The 13012-nt window shown below is 38.7% G+C and overlaps 1 protein-coding gene across 1 annotated transcript in view; it reads right to left on the reverse strand.

Annotated features, from left to right (window-relative positions):
- DNAH6 (dynein axonemal heavy chain 6) overlaps positions 1–13012 on the reverse strand; it is a 367549-nt gene that overhangs the window by 122025 nt on the left and 232512 nt on the right. Inside the window, exons 43-46 of the mRNA XM_005575454.5 lie at positions 10025–10171; positions 8935–9008; positions 6920–7074; positions 1058–1289 (exon numbers count right to left, since the gene is read on the reverse strand). Coding sequence (XP_005575511.2) covers positions 1058–1289; positions 6920–7074; positions 8935–9008; positions 10025–10171 — 608 coding nt within the window. The remainder of the gene's footprint in view (positions 1–1057; positions 1290–6919; positions 7075–8934; positions 9009–10024; positions 10172–13012) is intronic.

Below are 13012 nucleotides of genomic sequence, written 5' to 3' on the forward strand. Positions count from 1 at the left end.
ACATTACAGTAGATATCCTCATACGTGCAACTGTATGTAGCTTTGATTATAATGTAAAAGAAATGTAAAGGCTTTACCTACATATTGCCAACTACTTTCCAGAAAGATTTTGCTAATTTATGATCTCCCAGTGAAGAATAAACCGGCCTATTATTCCCACACCTCTGCCAACACTGTATATTATGATTTTTAACCTTTATCAACTTGCAAGGCCAACTCACTGACATTTTTATTTATTATAATTTCCTTCATTAATGGTGAGGTTGACAATTTTTCAGGTGTTTAAAGGCCTTTGTTTTCTGGAACTGTGTATTCACATTCTACCACATTTTTTCTATTTCTTCTACAGATATGCTTGACTTTTCCTTTTTCATTTGTAATAAGTATTTTTATAATAGGATACAAACTCATTGCATGTCATAGATATTAAAAATAGTTTTCCAATTATTTGTTTGTATTTAATTCTGCTTACAATATTTTTTTAAAAAAAGGTATGCATCGAATCTATCACGTTTTTATTCCTTGGCTAATTTCTAGACAAGTTTATTTTCTCTAAAGAGAAAATATCCAAGAATAATCAATGTAGAAAGTCCTCTGCTATAGAATTAATTCGAGATCAGTTAAATTAGCTGTCATAGAATAGATGTAATCCTACTTCAATTTTAAAGGTAATTTAACCCAGAAGATAGCCCTTCCTTTTTCCTTTCTGTAGGTAAAGGCATGTTTCCCTAATGGAATTTTTGGTAAATTATTTTCTTATATGCACGTTTATACAGTTTATTACCTTCTGTTATCTTTGCCGTTTCCCTCAAAGAAAAGTTAAAAACTTACTTCCTTGACCTTTGATCAAATTTAATTACTAAGAATTTAAAGAAGGGAAACAATATTTGGTAAAATAAATAAAAATGCATTATAAAAGTCTTTTACAAGCTGCGGGAAATGTGTTATCAAAGGGAGCAATCCCTTGAACTTCATCCTACAAATTGTTCAAAGCACACACCCGATTGTAACACCCATACATTTCCTGTTCTTACCCATGGGCTATTTAAACACACACCTGGGTGTCAGTGAAAAGGAAAACCATATTCTTGTCTTCTACACCAGCCATTTTGTACAACTTCCTCAGGTCTTCATGAAAACTATCATAATTATATCCCCGACTGAGTTCAATCTGTAAACATTTGTAACCGCATATATGAGCTGCAAGTCTCGTGAGTGACTGCTTTCCTGTGCCTCCTACTCCGACAAGCAGGGCATTGCCTCTTTCTTGACGTATCATCCGAGCAATCCTGCAAACATCAGAGCAGAGAAAGGTTTATTTCAAGTTCACAGACATGGATCCTGCTCGGAGAGCCTGCCCCAGAGCCGAAGGCTGGTAGCCAGTGGAGCCTCCTCCCGGGGCAGGATGCTGCAAGGGAAGAGCAGGCTGCATCTGAGGCCGGGGTTTGGTGAGCAGCACTGCTTGGCTTTTCTCTTTTTCATCCTTTCCCCCATTCCTAACAGGCTGTTGGGTCTCGGCCCTAGTCATACAAATTTACAATAAAGTACAATCTCTTTTCCCTGAAGTCTGAAGGACTTTGTTGGAGACCCTACTCGATCTAGGCCACAACTTATATTGTCAATTGGCAAGCCCAGGTTTCCATTTATAAGAATGAGCAAGCAGAAAAAAATCACTAAACCTAGAAAAAGACACCATAGTGCAGAAGGAGAGATCAACAGAACACCTTGAAATGGATTTACTGCAGGATGCCAACAAAATTTTATAAAGTTTCTGATTCATGTTAACATGAATTTTGAAAAGCACTGCAATGATGATACTAGAGAGAGAGAGCGCTCAGAAAGGAGTAAACCCTCCCCTTGAAAATTTAGGAAAAGTTGAGTAGAGATGGAAAATCCACTAAACTGAAAACCTGAGTGGAAGGTGATGAGTCTCACAAATAGAATACCGTGGAGAGTTGAACAGGAAAAGTAGAGGTCAAACTCCAGGAATATACCCAGAACTCAGAAAAAAGATAGCGATCTTAAAATAATGGGAGAGAAGATGGAAGATAAGGAGGGCAAATCTAGGAGAAACAAATGGAATCCCAGAGGCCACATCATAGAAATTACAGGAATGAGAAGAAGGAATAGAATGGAGGCAATGGTGACTGATATGATAGAAGAAACCACTGGGGCTGAACCCACAGCCCCAAAGATCAAGAAAGAAAACTAGAGGAGAGAGAAAACACTAAATATTTCCTAGGAGATCTATAAGTAATTTACATGTAGAAATTTTATAGTAGAAATCTATGTTTTAAACATAACTGAAAAGTTGATGATTATCTAATGCAGAATAATGGATTATCCCCAAAGGAACAAATAATTTCAGGCTGGCTTTAGGCATCTATCGACAAGATGACATTTTACAAGACAGTGGTTAGAGGGAGAAAAATACCATGTTATGGCTCAGAGAGTAAATAATCTGCAGAGCCTCCCTAAAAGATTCCTTGAAGATATACAGAAGTATGAATGAAATTTAAAAACCTGGGAAGGGGGAAGGGATATCAGTATAAAGGTGACCAGTATGTATGAGAATCAATTCTATACATTGTTGTTAAGATGATAGAAAAGGGGGTGATAATGTCAATAAATTCTTCTTAGGAAGACACAAAATATAAACATAATTTAAAACTTATTACCATTGTCTAAAATCTAGAAATCATGGGAGAAATGTAAAAGCAGGTTTAATTAGTTTTCCTCTTCTTCCCCTTCCTTATTCTGGCAAATTATCTATCTATCTATCTGTCTGTCTATCTATCTATCTATCTATCTATCTATCTATCTATCTATCTATCATCTATCTAATCTATGTAGATTATTTATATTGCTGATAATTGAAGTAAACAATGTTCAAATATTTTAAAATTATAGTGACTTTATTATTTTTTGATTACGAAAACATCACATGGTCACTGTAACTCATGAGAGAAAAACATTGCTAACTCTTTCCCACATATAAACTCCATCATGGGGGCCTGGATGCTGTCCATTTCTCTGTGAGAACAGTGCATAGCATTTGGCGGGTGCTCCATCAATTCTACGTTCAAGTAACCAACTTCTAGAGACTGTAACAGTTAGTTACTGTACACGTCATCTTTGGTGGCAGGAGATAGGAGCTATGTAGTGTAAGAACAGAACAGGGAGTCTATGAGGACTTATTTAAAAAGTCTTCCTCCAGGACAAGGCACAGACTCCCAGTCATTATTTAGGATCTTCTGAAATAAGAATCAAACTGAAATTTGTTTCCTCCACCTGTACACCCTCTCCTGCTCCTCAGACAGGTCCACTTTTTCCATACCTTGAGTGACTAGGTAAGACGGCTTTGTCTAAAACCAGGGTCAGCAAACTATGGCCTGCGGGCCAAATCTTGCCCCTTAACCATGTGGTTTTTTAAATGACCCATGAGCTAAGAATGGTTTTTAGATTTTTTTTTAATGGTTGAAAACAATTTTTAAAGAGTAAACACCACATGTTCTCACTCATACGTGGGAATTGAACAATGAGAACACTTGGACACAGGGTGGGGAACATCACATACCTGGGCCTGTCGTGGGGTTGGGGGATGGGGGAGGGATAGCATTAGGAGATATACCTAACGTAAATGACGAGTTAATGGGTGCAGCACACCAACATGGCACATGTATGCATATGTAACAAACCTGCACATTGTGCACATGTACCCTAGAACTTAAATTATTAAAAAAGGAGTAATATTTCATGATATGTGAAAATCCTTTGAAATTCAAATATTAGTGTCTATAAATAAAGTTTGTTGAAACATAGCCAAGCTCATTCATTCACTTACTGTCTGTGGCTGCTTATGCATTATGACAGCAGGGTTGAGTAGCTGCAGTATGATCTGCAGAGCCTGAAATATTTTCTATCTGGCCCTTTACCAAAGCAGTTTGTCAACCTCTTCCCCAGAACTTTTGGCCAACTCCTCTACTGGGACAACGAAGACCCATAGCACCATTGTGATTGCTATGTGTCTGCCACAGTACATATCTACTGAGAGACACATCAGATGTCTGTTTGCTTATTTCCCTTCAGCTGCCCAGGCGAGTATAAAATTGAGGGCAGAATGAATAGATAATAATGTTTTCTTATTTTTCCCATAATGTACAAGTGTCCTACAGTTGATGAAATGTTGAATATGATAAAAATCTTGCATTTTATATGTCACTCTTTCCTTATTTCATGTATATTATTATTAATAGTAGTTTGATTATTTCTATCAGAAACTACTGGAAACAAATTACTTGTCCGTTCTGCTTTGTAGTATTACTTTTTTTTTCTGGCAATTTACTTATAAATGGATTGAAAACTTCCCCTAGTAAGAATTCTCTAATTTGGTAGGTAAGTTACATTTTCTCTCACGTAGCAGGCAAGAGATGGTTCTCCTAATTAGTGGCTTAAATACTAATAGATTTGTTCTACTATCCTTGGAGCGTGGTGACAACTTTGGGGGCACACAATGGGCAGAAACTGCCTGGTGCATTTGCTCTTTGAAAGTACAAGCTCTGAAGCAAAATTTTCCCCCCTGAGTTACAAGACTTTTACTTACCCCGTGTTAAAAAGTCAAAAACTAAAATGTCATCAACAAATGGAAATGTAGTATGTGCTAAATTACTGAGTATTTAGTAATTAATCCATAACTCACTTTCATAACGAAGCCCTTTCCATTGCCAATCAGTATTAGGTGTTTGATCGCTCTTACAAGCAGAAATATGTTTTCTCTGATTCCTTACTGATCCTCTCTTGAATAAAAGAGGACAGTCTACATCATTATTTACATGGCAGTCCTTTGTGCATCTGAAAACCAAATCTTCACCATTCTACAAATGGTTTTTAATTTCCTGCTATAATATTTTAAGCAAACCTTGAGGGGCCTGGTAATTCTCTTTCACAAAAGTAAGAAAGATTATAAATAGAATTAAGCCAACTTTGCCTACGGTCTGGTCTATTCTCCAGGAAGTTTCTCAGACCAAAATGCTTCCATTATTTTTTTCCTTGTAGGCTTAGGGCCTGCCTAAGCGATGGGAATAAAAGTTGTTAGGGGATAGCATGTGGGTATGCTGCCAGGGGGACAGAGGGGAAGCAAGTGGCATCTGGACAAGCCAATGACAAACGACCTATGTTATAACACTTAAGCTGTGACAAACACAAATCTTGAATTAGGGCTAATTAAAGAGATGAAATATGCAACAGGTGAAGACTTTATTTGCTTATGGTTTATGTGAAAAAAATCCTAGGGATTTAATTGTCAGTATTAACAAGGACCAATGCTAAAATGCAGTTGACACAGGAAAAAAACCAAAGCCATGAAAATCTTGCTGCAGCAATAGACCACGGGAAATCCTACTCTCACTGTATTTTACTGTATTTATTCCACAGAATATGATATCAAATCTGGATGCTGCATTTTAAGTAGAACATTGAAAAATTATAAAGTGCTCAGAATGTGAAGACTGGAAATAATCTCTAACAGGCAATAAGAAAGATGTGGGATAATTTTGCCTGGAGAAGATAAAGCTAAGAAGAATATGGGAATGGTCTTCAAATATTTGGAGGGCTGTTATGAAAAAAGTGAGCCCATTTTGGGTAGGGGCACCTGCGGTGGAGTTAGAGCTGAAGCACTGGCTGTGATCCCCACCTGCCACTCACTGACTAGAGGACTTTGGACCATTTACCTAATCTCTTTGTGGCACATTGCGTTGTCCAAAAAGTGGCTGCAGTAATGCCTCTGGTCCTACTTGCTCTTTGATCCCATCAAGAGATAGGGTCTCTGTCCTCTTCTTATGACCTTGAGTGGGCCTGTATGACTGCACTGACTAGAAGAGCACAGTAGAAATGATGCTATGTGACTTCCAAGACTATGTCAAAAAGGTTGTTTGGCTTCTGCCTGGCTCTCTGTCTTGGGGCACTTGCTTTTGGAGCCCTGAGCCACCATGTTGAGAAACCCAGACACCCTGATGCTGCCATGCTGAGAGACAAGTGGAGAGACTACGTGGAGGCGGAGATGCTCCAGGCACTCCAGCGGCAGTCTGATTGTAACTGCAAGAGAGATGCTCAGAGAGAACAGTTGGGAAAATTGAGAGATGATAAAATGAATCTGCTAAGGATAGGAGTGGCTTATTATGTAGCAACAGAGCACTGGGACATTCTCTGAGCCTTATTTGTAAAGAGATTATGATCCTAAGCTACAGAGAGAGTGTTGTACCAGGTAAATGAGATGCTCCATATTATGGTTTCATACCCACGCTGAGTGCCTTAATCATGACTGCTTCACAGGATGGGATGGATACCAGAAGCACAGGAGGCAGATGTTGGCTTATCCTGGAAAGATCATTTTAGCATTAGAACTGTCAAACAGGACAGGAGTCACTTCAGAAAGTGTGCCCCAAGGACTGCAGATATTTAGGCTGGATGCTTATGAATGTGTCAAGGGTGTCCCTCACAGGACACTTGCAGTGGGTAAGAGTCAGACTCGCAAGCAGGTGAAATCTCTGATCCTGGATTGAACTTGTTTTGCTATAATTTTGAAGTTCCTCTTTCTTTAGGTATGCCTGGAATTAGCCTTGTTATACCGTACATGTATCTCTGTAAACAACCCCATATCCTTTTTGTAACAAGACAGAACAGATAAAAACAAACAAAAACCATCAATATTTAGCAAAAATAATGACTCTGGGGATTCCATAGAAAGCTCATTCCACAAATATTTAAAATATGTTAAACAATAACTCTTAAGTTATGGTGAGAATAAAAGACCTCTGACCATCTAGCAATCTGTTTAAAGAGTTTATACAACTTATTTTTTTACCCTTTAATACAAAAAATATTAAATCAATGCATTATTGGACGCCTTATAGCACTATACCTTGAAACATGTTCTATAGCATCCTGGAAGAACACCAACTTTACTTCTTTGGGATTTGTGAGATTATAATCATCAAGATAGTCCTGTAGAACATTTGCAATTTTCTCTATATCAGGCATGTCATCATAAATTCGATCAGCTTTATCTGCTCCAAACTATAATTTATGGGAGAAGAACCAAGTTAGATTAATTCTGATAGACACATAACCTGGAAAATCCATTTCATTTAACTTTTTCAAGAGCTACACTGGAATTTTGAAGGTCTTTGCAATAAAACTTACATAGGAGCTCAGAAACAGGGTTTTGATTTTTCTCACAATGCTACATTCTGATTTCAATTTTTTTTTAGACGGAGTCTCTCTCTGTTGCCCAGGCTGGAGTGCAGTGGAGTGATCTCAGCTCACCACAACCTTCGCCTCCTAGGTTCAAGTGATTTTCCTGCCTCAGCCTCCTGAGTAGCTGGGATTACAGATGCCCACCACCACTCCCAGCTTATTTTTGTATTTTTATTATAGACGGGGTTTCACTATGTTGGCCAGGCTGATCTCGAGCTCCTGACCTCAAATGATCCGCCCGCTTCTGCCTCCTGAAGTGCTGGGATACAGGTGTCAGCCACTGTGCCAGACCTGGTTTCATTTTTTTGTTGTTAGGTTATTGACATTGGAAAAGCTAACTGGTTAAAAACTATGCATAGCAGACTGCTGTTATTATAAAAAATCATGCCAGAACTATTTGTAGTTTTTAAATAGCAGTCATCTAGAGTTACTAAATTGTTGAGAATTAAATTCAGGTGTAAACCTCAGGGAGTCGAGTCCTTGTTTTAATCTATTGATGATGTCCCTTCTCTATTGTATGTAGCAACTGCCCCAGGGGCACTTTCTCCTGGACTGTTTTACTAAAACACACACAAGCAATGCAAGAGGAGTCTAGCTGTTCTTTTTCTGTTTATTCTCTCATCTGATAATACAATCAACTAGAAACACACAGGAAAAGAATCTTCGAAAACAAACTTTGGACATACTTTTAATAATAAACATAAATACATACTTTACAAAAATACATAGTTTATCTTTTTTATTTGTCAGTGGTAATACTTATCTAGAGTGGAGTTACCAGAGTGGTGAGGTATTGCATACATATAATATAATGACGAGTTCCTTCATGTGCTGAACCAGCATTGATTGAGAGCCTGCTACGTACCTCTGTGCAGGAACCTGGGAACTTAAGATGAACAAAACTAGATGTGGTCTCTGCCCTCTTGGAGACACTGGGAATGTTTTACTCAAACAAGAGGCACCTTAGTAAAACAACATGGCTATCTGCCAATGTAGGCAGGGCAGTGAGATAGCAGATTTATTCTAGGTAGGTCAAGAGGGTAAAATTTACCAGAGGGCAAAATTAGGTCCAGAGGGTAAAAATTAGACAGACAGTATTGCAGAGATGGGCTTGAGGAACTCATAAGGGAATAAAAGGAAGTTAAATATAAAAAAATTGCTACTAATTAGAGTTACTCTTAAATGAAGAGAACAATTCTCTTAACTAAGTAGCTTCACTACATAGAGTACAATAAGGGGGAAGTCCTGAGTTAAGAGACTAGATCTCTCTGCTACCTTCCAAACTGAATACCTGATAGCTCTCTGATTCAAACCGTTACCAAAATGAATGTAATTAGACCAGGAGTCAGCAAACTTTTTCTGTAAAGGGCCAGATAGTACATATTTTAGGCTTTGCAGGTCATATGGTCTTTATCACTACTACTGCACTCTGCTGTTGTAGAGCAAAAGCAATCATATAAAAAAATCATATATATAAATGGCTGTGGCTATGTTCCAAAGAATTTTGTTTACAAAAATAGGTGGCAGGCAGATTTGGCTCATGGGACATGGTTTGCTGACATCTGGCCTAGATCTTAACTCTTCACACATGTGAAGTTTTTATAGAATATAAATTTGAATTGGAAAATAATAAATGCTTTAAAATTTTCAAATGAGGTCAAGTCAGTTTAACATACTTGCCTTAATGAAATCTCCAAATATGATGGGCTTATTCAAAAAATATTCCAGGTCAATTGCAATTCCAAAATGTTTGTCTATTTAAAGAACAAAACCAAGTTTTTAATATAATGATAATCTTGAATGGAATATTATAGTGATAAAACATACAGAATAACAGCTGCTACTTTACTTAGAAGACTTAATTAATATATATGAAAACTGAGAGAATGCTGTGTTAACTCCATGCCGCTTTAGTTTAGCTGATAATCTCCCAAGTTTAAGATTAAGAATACTTAACAAATAATTTAAAACACTTGTTAAATAATGAATATTGGATACTTATTTAAGAAATAGGAAGTATTTTAAAATTATCCTGGCTTTTGTTTTTTTTTGAGACAGAGTCTTGCACTGTCACCTGGGCTGGAGTGCAATGATGCAATCTCAGCTCACTGCAACCTCCGCCTCCTGGGTTCACATGATTCTCTTGCCTCAGCTTCCTGAGTAGCTGGGATTATAGGTGCACACCACCACATCTGGCTAATTTTTTGTATTTTTAGTAGAGACAGGGTTTCACTATGTCGGCCAGACTGGTCTTGAAATCCTGACTTCGTGATCTGCCCGCCTTGGCCTCCCAAAGTGCTGGGATTACAGGCATGACCACTGTGCCCGGCCTATCCTGGCTTCTTACCAGACAAAATGCTCTTTCTCCTACTTTCTCTCCTCTACTTAAAACTTCATAATAAATTAAAATACTAACACTTCCTGAATTTATTTATTTATTTTGGTATTTTTAGTAGAGATGGGGTCTTGCCTTGTTGCCCAGGCTGGTCTTGAACTCCTGAGCCCAAGGGATCCATGTATCCAACCACCCAAAGTGCTGGGATTACAGGCATGAGCCACCACACCTGGCTGACCCTTCCTGAATTTTAATAAAATTATTTTATAATATTGCATAATATTTCATATATTTTAATATATATTTGAACCTTCAAAGAAAATAACTTTTACTCATAAATTATGAAAATTCTTTTTGTGTTGATTGTTCTTTGTGGAAACCAAATTGCTTTTCTAATCAAGTAAAAAAAAAGAATAGGTAAAGATTCATATTTACTGGCCATTTCTGTCAGAATAACATGGAAATATTGCTTATCTTCATTATTAATCAAGCGATCGTGGAAGACTCTTTGGCACTCATGGCAAAAGAGTCTAAATATCTGAATTTCTTCTCTTATTGTTCCTGGATCACATTGGAGGATACCTGTTTTTTAAGAAAAGAAAAAAAAAAAAAGAAAAATTCTACATTTGTAGAATCTCCAGTAATAGTTTAATTAGGAAATCCTTAAGTACAACTTCACCCTCACATTGCCAAAAATGACTGCTTCCCCGGTGGATATACTCATATATGAATAGTGACCTCATTTTTCGATAACAACATTGGGATACATTATTTGACAAAGACATTTCTGTCCCTGTTTTGTGATGTTTCTTTAACTGAGCATGTGAAGTGGTCAGACTCCACCATGTAAGCAAGTGGATCCCATTGTTACATGAGCTGCAATATGCTAAGTGAAGGGCCTCACGTTACTTTAAAATAGACCGAAGTATATGTATTTACTTACCTTGCAACTTTCCTCCTCCCAAGGCTTATACTGTTTTTGAAACTCCCATTTCTCTCTCTTTCCCAATGTCAGTCCTCACCAAATACCCCTGGCCCTTCCGGCTTCTACTAAGATTATTCTGAGTACTCATTTCATTAGTGTAAATTGTTATTGCAAACACAGTTCTAATAATTTCAAGTTACAATCAAAGCAACAATGTACAGGAATTTCTGGAAATGGTACTTCTCCACAGAGACCACCAATATGGGGCTCCTCACACTGTAGACGGGGGCAGGGAGAGTGTCTACTGTGCATGTGGACACACACAGCAGAGAGTGGGTACCACACAGCATGGTAGGTACTGCTCATGTTGCTTTGGAATACTAGGGTATTTCTGTAGATAATGATGCTACCTGTTTTTTGCATCTCATGTTTGTGTTTGTGTGTGTGTTTGACATATATGTTTCTTGAAATGCTTGAAGTTTTTGTTTTTATCGTACTTTATGTTCTAGGGTACATGTGCACAACGTGCAGGTTTGTTACATACGTATACATGTGCCATGTTGGTGTGCTGCACCCATCAACTCGTCATTTACATTAGGTATATCTCCTAATGCTATCCCTCCCCCCTCCCAAATGCTTGAAGTTTTAATTATTTTCAGTTAATATTTGTAGAAATAAGGAAATTTCTAGGACTTTTAATGAAATGCGGAACCAAGGAGAAAGAGATTCAACATTGGAATTTCCTGTGTATAGTATGATGTGTCATTTCAGAAATAAAGTGGATCCTGAATTTTGAAGCTCAAAAATTATCTTAAAAATAGGAATAGAAAGGCAATGGGGAAGGATAATAAATAAATGACAAGATTAGACAATGTCTGAGGATCAGTAAGTGAGTGTGAAGCAGTTCATGAAAGAAATGAAGTCATATTCTAATGTTTTCTAGGAAAATTGAGTTCATGAATAGCAGGACTAAACTGCTAGTATAAGAGGGCATGATTTCAGTGGAGGAAGAGGAAAACAAATTATTTTGTCATCCTGTGGCAAGGATGGTGTGCCAGCTTTGAGAGTCCTTCAGGCTCCTGAAGGAGGAAGAAAAAGAAAAGAGTGACAGAGCTTTCAAATCGGGAGTTGGGAAGACCAGGAACCTGTGTGAGAACTGTGCATTAGGGAGGAGCAGGACGGGTTTGCAGGGTCCTTAATGCCTAAGCTCCTGCCATGGGCCAGCATCTCTTAGTTCATTCCCAGACTTGTTAATGCACAACAGGTAATGACTTAGATTGTGATGAAGACAGGAAGGAGAGCTAGCTGTCAAAGAGGCCAGTCATTGCTTCACAGGAAAGCACTCCGCAGCTTCTACTTTGGCTACTTTGCAGATATTAAAAACAAACTTATAAATGTTAGTTAGAATCTTTTTAGAGAAAAAAAATATTGGCTGGGCACAGTGGCTCACGCCTGTAATCTCAGCACTTTGGGAGGTCGAGGCAGGTGGATCACCTGAGGTCAGTAGTTCAAAACCAGCCTGACCAACATGGCAAAACCCCGTCTTTACTAAAAATACAAAAATTAGCTGGGCATGGTGGTGTGCACCTGTAATTCAAGCTTCTTGGGAGGCTGAGGCTGGAGAATCGCTTGAACACAGGAGGTGGAGGTTGCAGTGAGCCGAGATCGCGCCACCGCACCCCAGCCTGGGCAACAAGAGTGAAACCCTATCTCAAAAAAAAAAAAAAAAAAATTAAGAGTGGTGTAGAACAAAGGGCACTGGATGGGGAGTCAGGGAATGAAGCAGATCATGGAGCAACTAAGAGATAGTGTCCTTGTATACAAAATCAGGGGAGATTTGTTTATTCGTCTAGACATACATTCATTCAGTGCCAGGCCCAGTTAGGCACTGGGATACAGTGGTGAACTAAGCATACAGCCCTTGGGAAGCTGACGTCCTAATGGGAGAGACAGATACATAAACACACATATATGCAGAGAAATATGTGCGATATGATTACAGGTAATAGGAGCTATGAAGGGACATGGGAAAGTCTTGCTGAGGAGGTGACTTTGAGCAGGGAAAGTGAGCCATGTGCGTATCTGGTGTCAGAGCATTGCAAGTGACATACAGAGGTCCCTGGGCAGGTCCGATTTCAGGAATGGCAAGGAGGTGGCAGTAGCAAGGAGGAAAGTGGTAGGCAATGAAAGGGAGAGGGAGCCCGGAACCAGATCACTCAGAGACTCAACACAGGCAGGTGCTGGAAGCAGCCTCAGGAGGGTCTCAACAGGGCCCATGGTTGGCTGCTGTGCAGAGGGCAGAGCTTGGTCCCTTTGAACAGGGTAAATGGACAACCGGAAGCAGGAGTTTAGAGAGGAGGTTAGAGGGGTAGCGGATGGAGTGGTGAGGAGTGGCTAGATTCGGCATATATTCTGAAAATAAAGCTGTCAGGATTATTCGTGGATTGCACAGGGGTTTTCAAGGTTCCTGGCGAGAGCAATTAATGGTAGTCTCCTCT

This window comes from Macaca fascicularis, chromosome 13 (genome assembly GCF_037993035.2).
Source record: "Macaca fascicularis isolate 582-1 chromosome 13, T2T-MFA8v1.1".
Lineage (NCBI taxonomy): Eukaryota > Metazoa > Chordata > Mammalia > Primates > Cercopithecidae > Macaca > Macaca fascicularis.